The sequence below is a fragment of the Helianthus annuus genome, chromosome 14 (assembly GCF_002127325.2).
Source record: "Helianthus annuus cultivar XRQ/B chromosome 14, HanXRQr2.0-SUNRISE, whole genome shotgun sequence".
NCBI classification, from domain to species: Eukaryota; Viridiplantae; Streptophyta; class Magnoliopsida; order Asterales; family Asteraceae; genus Helianthus; species Helianthus annuus.
The window spans coordinates 114,851,509-114,859,738 of NC_035446.2; the positions used below are offsets into that span (position 1 = coordinate 114,851,509).

At 34.4% G+C, this 8,230-nt stretch overlaps 2 protein-coding genes across 2 annotated transcripts; one reads left to right on the forward strand and one right to left on the reverse strand.

The window, feature by feature from the left end:
• Positions 1-702: 702 nt before the first annotated feature.
• Positions 703-4,706, forward strand: LOC110909087 (ankyrin-1). Its single transcript, XM_022154094.2, has 6 exons — positions 703-780; positions 857-1,010; positions 1,489-1,989; positions 2,335-2,463; positions 2,687-3,558; positions 3,640-4,706. Exons 2-6 carry the CDS (start codon positions 857-859, stop codon positions 4,270-4,272), a joined length of 2,289 nt encoding a protein of 762 aa, XP_022009786.1. The 5' UTR covers positions 703-780; the 3' UTR covers positions 4,273-4,706.
• A 449-nt stretch (positions 4,707-5,155) lies between these two features.
• Positions 5,156-6,772, reverse strand: LOC110909088 (dehydrodolichyl diphosphate synthase 6). The gene is made up of 2 exons (XM_022154095.2): positions 6,557-6,772; positions 5,156-6,317 (listed from the first exon to the last, which is right to left on the reverse strand). Exons 1-2 carry the CDS (start codon positions 6,592-6,594, stop codon positions 5,381-5,383), a joined length of 975 nt encoding a protein of 324 aa, XP_022009787.1. The 5' UTR covers positions 6,595-6,772; the 3' UTR covers positions 5,156-5,380.
• Positions 6,773-8,230: the final 1,458 nt, after the last annotated feature.

Below are 8,230 nucleotides of genomic sequence, written 5' to 3' on the forward strand. Positions count from 1 at the left end.
ACTTTTCATACATTTATATTTGTCAATGTGGTCTTACAACGGGTAATAATCTCTTTTTATGGTGCATTTGGTATAATAATCTCTTTTCATACCAGTTTCTTTTTGAATTACGCTTACACACATGTGTATACACTATCAAATGTGGCAAACCCAACTTTTTTTTTACAGGTGTCAAACATGTTTTGGTCTTCAGACAAGACAAAATTCTTTTTACCACTTGAAAAATCCTACAAATCTTGTTGTTTTATCACTAGTAAAATTTAGAAATCATAAAAAACATATGACATTCATAAAATTTATTTAAAAATAACATAAGAACCTAAAAAGATAGGTAAATTACTAGGTTGAAATTTTTTTGGGTTAGTAGTAGCTACTAGCTTTCAAAGCCAAAAAAAGATCCAATAAATAATTATAGGAAATATATAGTGCAGCTTCAAACAAATGCTATAACCTGTGAATGTGATAGCCAAGTTTTATTTATAGCTGTCACATATGATTTCATTGGATATTAAAAAATACATATAAATGTTTTCTTCACCAATGTAGGTTTGCCGACTTAGAACAAAATGTGAACACTTGTCACTTAAAAGAAAGTAACAATATACTTTCTTTTCTTTTTTGAATTTCTATACACGTTGACGTTGACTTTAAAAGTTTAGCTTCTATATATTATCATGGAACAGATGTTCAAATAATTGATTACACAACTCAACTCAACTCACAGCCTTTCATTTTTTCATTCATTCAAACACACATAACTCACTCCTGCTGTCCCCAGAGGTATTTTCAGTTGTATCACTCATTTTGGTTACACTTTACGTATTAAATAATAATAAAGGTATATATGGATGTGCAGATGAAGAAGGAAACAGGTGCTCAGTTAACCTCAATAGATGAGCAGAAACCCTTGAACCATCAGCAGCAAATCAACCCTCGTGCTGCTTCATTTGCCAACTCTAGAAGATTAAAATCCAATCGACGCAACCTACCCAATCGGTCTCTCATTGCAGGTACTTTCGGTTTCATTACATTATGCTTCATTATTTACTGTAATATATATGTTAGTTATGATGTCACTTAAGCCAATGTTAACTATTGCCCATATGCATTTGAATGATGCTAATTAGTTTTAGGAGTAAAGTACACAGATGGTCCTTGTGGTTTACTAAAATCTTACATTTAGTCCCTAGATTTTCAAAAGTACACGGATGGTCCCTATAGTTTGCCTTTTGTAACGCATTTAGTCCCCAGCTTTTTCCAAAAGTATATGGATGGTCCATGTGGTTTGCACTTTGCAACGCATTTAGCCTCTAACTTGGACTTGCTGAAACTTTTAGATGTGTTGGTTGGGGACTAAAGACCATCTGTGGACCAAATCCAAAATTTTGGTAAACCACAGGGACCATCCGTGTACTTTACTCTAGTTTTAGGGAAGATAATATTGACATGAGTAGGGTGCTAATTAAGTAATGGTTGCATTGATTGAAGCTCAAAGAGAAATGTACTTCAAATTTTGCGTACCTCTATACGAAGCATCGGTTAAATGTGATTGGAAAGCCGCAAAAGCCATTCTTGACAAGGATCCGGAGTTGGTAAGGTATAGCATCACCGAGAATGGGGAAACAGCACTTCACGTTGCAGCATCGGTGAAAACAAACAAACATGTGGAGAAGTTTGTGAAAAATCTGGTGGATATGATGAAAGAGGAAGACTTGGAACTTGTAAATGAAAATTCCAACACCGCGCTCTATTTAGCAGCTGCAGCTGGAAATATTAAAACGGTTAGGATAATGGTGGAAAAGAATAGGGGCTTGCTGATAATCCCTGGTGCTAGGGGACAAATGATGCCGTTGTATTCGGCTGCCTTGTATGGGAATTATGAAGTGGTGAAGTATCTGTATGAAAATTCAAACGAGTTGAATGATGATGGTTGGAATCCTCAGAATCGCGGTTGGCTTCTTGAGAAATGTGTGGAAGCTGATATGTTCGGTAAGCATCTCGGCTAGTATATAATATATATATATATATATATATATATATATATATATATATATATATATATATATATATATATATATATATATATATATATATATATGTGTGTGTGTGGTTATTACACATTTCCATATAATATATAGATTTTATATTTTGTTCATTATGATCTATCTATATGTAGTTTTGGTTCGTCATAATTTTTTTAGTATTTATTTCGTTAATTGATTTAAAATATAAATAATAAACAGAGGTTATGTAATTAGTTAAAGTAGTGTTTAAAGTGTTTGCTTTCATAGTTGCTTTTGTTGAAACTCAAAGTGATTGTGGAACCTTTTTTAGATGTCGCCCTGCAGATAGTTAAAAAGCATCCGAAGCTTGAAACTGGGAATCTACTTGGAATATTGGCTCGAAAGCCTGACGCGTTTTCTGAAACAAACTATAATGTCACTGAAAGAAGTATTAGTTCCGGTAAACATCTCTACTTGTAATGTCTCATTCTCCTTTTTATGTTAATTATTTAGTTAACGTTTTTTACGTTTATACCATTGCAAAAATTCATAAACAAACACGCAAACAGACGCATATGAGACACACGTTGATAATCGTGTAACCATATAGGCTAGAGAACAAGATATCGAGGATCATATTATATATCAATTTGACCGTTTTTTTTTCTTGTTGTTGCTTTCAGTTGTGGCATTAGTTAGTTTAAATGTGGGAGTTTATGAAAAGGAAAGTGAAGCACTGCAACTACTAAAAATTGTTTGGGAAGATATTGCGAAAAAGCCTCGGCTTGAAATTGATGAAATACTGCGAGGTTCACCTGATTCGATTAAACAAGAGGAGAAGCTAACTTCAGAAAAGGTCGTTCAAACTTTGCAACTACAAAAACTCATTTCGGAACTTCTTGACAAACTGGATGTAGAAACCCAAAACATAATGAGAGGGCCGCCAAATGCTGATCAAGCTCTGCAATTACAGAAACTAATTTCCGAACATCTTGTGAACATGCATGTTGAAACAAAGAACATGATTAAGCAAGACAAGAGGCCAGTTTCAGGTAAGGGAGATCACGCTCTCGAACTACAAAAACTCATTTCTGATCATATTGTTAGCATGCATGTTAACACGCAAAACATACTCAAGCGAGAATCTGGAAAGAAAGATCAAGTGCGGTACTTACAAAAGCTTGTTTCTAAACATATTGCCAAAATGCGTGTTGCGTCAACTTTAAAGGAAACACACTCTTCTCGGGTACTATTTATTGCTGCAGAAATGGGCAATACTAAATTTTTAGTTGAGCTCATCCGTCGATATCCTGATCTGATGTGGAAGGTAAACGATTACAATCAAACAATATTTCATATTGCTGTCAAAGATCGTCATGAGGGTATCTACAATCTATTGTATGAGATAGGCTCAATGAAGGATTTGATAACTCCCCTCCGAGATGCAGATGAGAACAATATGTTGCACTTAGCCGGAAAGAGTGCCACGAAAGAGCGACTTGCTGATGTGTCCGGGGCTGCTTTACAAATGCAAAGAGAATTGTTATGGTTCAAGGTACATATATTCCTATCAAAGTCATTGGTGATAAGAGCGTCTATATTAGTGTATAACTATTCTAGGTTGATTGTGTTGTAGGAAGTAAGGAATATGATCCCCCCTTCTTATAGAGAAAGGAAGAACAAAGATGGTCTAACACCACGCGAGTTATTCACCGAGGAACACAAAGAACTTATTGTAGAAGGCGAAAAGTGGATGAAAGGAACGGCTAGTCAATGTATGGTTGTTGCGGCGCTTATTGCCACGATAGTATTTGCAGCGGCTTTTACAATTCCAGGTGGATATAGTCAAAACTATGGTATTCCTATCTTCTATCGGAAATCAATCTTCGTTGTATTTGTAGTGGCAGATGCCATATCCTTGTTCTTATCATCAGCTTCCATACTTACCTTCTTATCCATCCTCACATCCCGTTACGCGGAACGTGATTTTGTGGAATCATTACCTACAAAGTTGATGTTAGGTCTAGCAACTCTGTTCCTCTCTATAACAACCATGATGATCACATTTAGCGTCAGCTTCTTCATACTATACCATAAAGAAATGAAATGGATACCTATCTTTATTAGTGTGTTTGCTGTCACGCCGGTCCTTCTATATGTTGTGCTGCAATATCATCTGTTAGTCGATGTAATTCGCTCAACATATGGTTCTAGATATCTATTTAAGCCCGGTAAACAATTCCTCTACTATGTAAACCCGAGGGTGTAACCATTGTCGTTTTCATATTGTAATGGTTTGATTAATTTCAGAAGGCACTAGTTGTACTAAGTTGCAAACGTTGTTTAGTACAGATCGAGGGTTCGTTTGTAAAAGTACATAGGAGAAGAAAGGCTGAAGATTTATTGATGGATAGAAAGAAGATAATGAAGATTTTTAAGAGTATGTAAATTGTCTTAATGCAACAATGACGTTGTGATGGTGAGTGCAGGTTTTGTAAATTTTTAAGAAGATAATGAAGATTTTAAGATTTCGTTTCCTACGGAAAACGCCTAGCTTTACTTCCTAGAAAGTGTTTTCATTGCTCAATACATTGTACAAAAAAACACTCCTTTTCTTAGGATCAGCGTAATTCTGGAAAAAAACAAAAAATAAATAAATAACACTCAGAAACACAACACTTTTTATGATGATCTATGCATGTCAGAATGAAAAAATAAATAGCTTATGTAACTAGAACAATGTATGATTTCTGTCATATGATCATAGTAACATGTAAATTACTTGACACAAAAATTGAGAACATATCTCTGTTTTAAATGTACAGTGTATGATTTCTGTTACGTTGCAATTGTAGTTTGAACTAATAGTGCCATAGTAAGATATTTGAGGGACTAGTATTGTAATTGTTCTAACCAATAGTTTACCTACTTGAACACAACTATGAAAAGGAATTTTTGGTAAAACTAACACTTGGCTCCATGAAGCTTTGCCCCAGACCGCAACAAAGTACAAGCCTCAAAATAAGTGAAAGTACAACACATATTGAATATCAATCTAATAACATCACCGACCTCAAATCACTTTTCAAGATATACAAGACATCTAAGTCATACACCGAAGGAAATTATAAAATTTGTAACACACCAAGTTGGAAAAGATAAAGGATTAATTGAAAAGTGAAATTTACTCTAATATTAAAGTTATCTACTACTAAAGTATAGACTTTAAATAGCAAACAATCTTTAATTCAATGAACAGTGTACAAACTAGTCATCTAAAACAAGCGACCAATTATTTAAAACATGTAGTTTGGAAAACCAATTTATTGGTTTGTTGGTAGGTGTCACACATTATGTCATTAACCTCTACTTCAACATCAAGCCTGCTTCTTCTTCTTCTCCAAATACTTATAATGCTTCTGAAACTTCAAGATCCCCCAAACCACCTGCCACAGTCCCATCTCCGGCCACAACGCTTTCGGCGAATACAACACGCAGTTGGTGGTTTGCCACAGCAAAAAGTTACTCAACCTCGTCTCCCCTGAGCTCCTGACCAAAATATCAGGATCAGGAGCCACTGCCATATACATATGTTTGTCAATATCCACCACTTTAACCCCCTCCTCATGATCTCCATTACTGTAATCTCCATTCACACTCCCATTTCCATTCACCATAACTCCGGTTCCACCACTCTTTTCTTCACTGTAATCTCCGTTCACACTTCCATTTCCATTAATCATAACTCCGGTTCCACCACTCTTTTCTTCGCAAGATTCATAAACGGCACGCGGGATTTCGTGTGAAGAAGTGTAAGCAACACATACTAAAAGATATGTATGTGTGTTGTTAGCAGTGGCCTCCATTGCTTTCTCGGCTGCAACTCTAACGGGCTCGTATAACCTTTTAAGATCGCCGATAAACAAGACTCTAACACCATACCTGTTCACAATTGTTAATTCTTTCATAAACCCTTCAATCTTTTCTTGCATCAAGTCCATTACATATTGTACTTCATCCGGGCGCCTATTGAAGTTATCAATACTGAATGCGTAAACTGTCACATACTTCACACCTATTTCATAGCAATATTTTAGAACCGACATGAGCGACAAGAATCCGGCTTTGTGGCCCCCACCCTCGGTTAGCTTCCATTTCTTGGCGAACCTCCGGTTTCCATCCATGATGAATGCTATATGTTGTGGAATCGGGCCGGTGGAAATGACCCGAAAAAGGAGTTTTCTTGCAGTTATATTTAAGTCTGCTAAGAACTTGGTCATAATACTTTCTGATCTTTCTTCTTCCATCTTTTTCCTGAAATTTAACAGTCAAATCTTTAAATAACAGTTCAATGTAGTTGTAAATGTTACTCTGTTTCTTTTAAAAACAAAATTTGTGAATAACGAATGCCAATATCCTTGAAAATGTGATTGGGGCATTTCATCGAACACCTAATGTGCAACAAAACTACAACTCAAGTTACATCATTTTCAGCATGATTTAAAAAATCCAAATGAAAAACACATATTTGAACTAAAATCTTACAGACTTACAAAGAATTATCAGTTGTAATGATCGGATTCACTTCCATTTTCAGTTGGTAGAAGAGGAGAATCTGTTGAGAGATTTATGGCTTGTGTCCAATAACATCGCTTTTATAGCAATGGAGACCAGTCGAAGCTGTTGTGATTGGTAATGCAATAATGCAAATATCAAATAAAAACAAAATGTCGTGTTTTATATACAATCATTTAACACCAGAGTCCACAAATATATACAAAATGTCGTATTTTATATACAATCATATAACAACCATAGTCCACAAATATATTCTGGTAACGGCAAAGTGCTTTATTTTTAGGGCACACGTTATGTTTTAGTAATTGTATAAATAAATAAGAAAAGAATACAAAAAAAAGTTCCATTTCCTCTACTTTTTTTTAATTTAATTCACTTCTAAAATCTACCTATTGTCACCATGTTAAAACGTCACTAGATTAGAAGTAATGGCAGCTAGGGGTGTGGATGGGTGGTTCAAGCATATTTTTAAAGGTGCGGTCAAGTTTTTTATCAAAAAGAATACACTAATTTTTTTCAAGGGGTATGCTTGCCCGCCCAGGATTGTACCTGGATCCGCTCCTGATCAGAAGACGATTTGTCTCTCCTTTGGTTTTTTTAAAGCGGGAATCATACAAAAACAACGAGGTCTAAAACCAAAGCGCAAAAGCGGTGGACGTTTTGTGCCTGAGGCGCAGGGTAGTTATATACTACTTTTTATATATATCATGTAGATTTTTAGCATCCTTTATCCAAAATATAGCTATATATAAGGTTTATATATGATTTTACCTAAACGTACAAGCCAAAAAACCTATTATAAAACAACTAGGTTAGAACCCGTGTATTACACGGGTTGAATAAATGTAATTTTATATATTAAATAATAAAAACTTATATCTTTATGAACCTTGTATATTGTACGGGTTAAATAAATGTAATATTATATATCAAATAATAAAAAGTTATATCTTTAAAAACCATGTGTATTACACATATTAAATAAATGTAATTTTATATACTAAATACTAAAAACGTTGTAGCTTTAAAAAAAACTCGTGTATAATCGGGTTGAATAAATCTACCAAATAATAAAAAGAGTAAACTGCCATTTTGGTCCCTGTGGTTTGATTACTTTTGCCACTTTAGTCAAAACTCAAACTTTTTGCATCTGGGTCCCTGTGGTTTCAGTTTTATTCCCATTTTGGTCTAAAAATTAAACCAGGTCATATTTGTCTTATAAAATCCTGCAATTTTGTCATTTTCCTCAGAGGCAAATCAAGTTATATTTGTCTTATAAAATATGGTATTTATTTATAAAAAAAGAAATGATCATTTTGCACATGCGAAAAATGACAAAATAGCAGGATTTTATAAGACAAATATGACCTGATTTCATTTTTGGACCAAAATGGCAATAAAACTGAAACCACAGGGACCCAGATGCAAAAAGTTTAAGTTTTGGACTAAAGTGGCAAAAGTGACCAGACCAAAATGGCAGTTTACTCTAATAAAAAATTACATCCTTAAAAACCCCGTATATTACACGTATTAAATAGATATAAAAAAGAGTTATATCTTTAAAAACCATGTGTATTACACAGGTTAAATAAATGTATTTTTGTATATTAAATACTAAAAACGCCGTATCTTTAAAGAACCCGTGTATA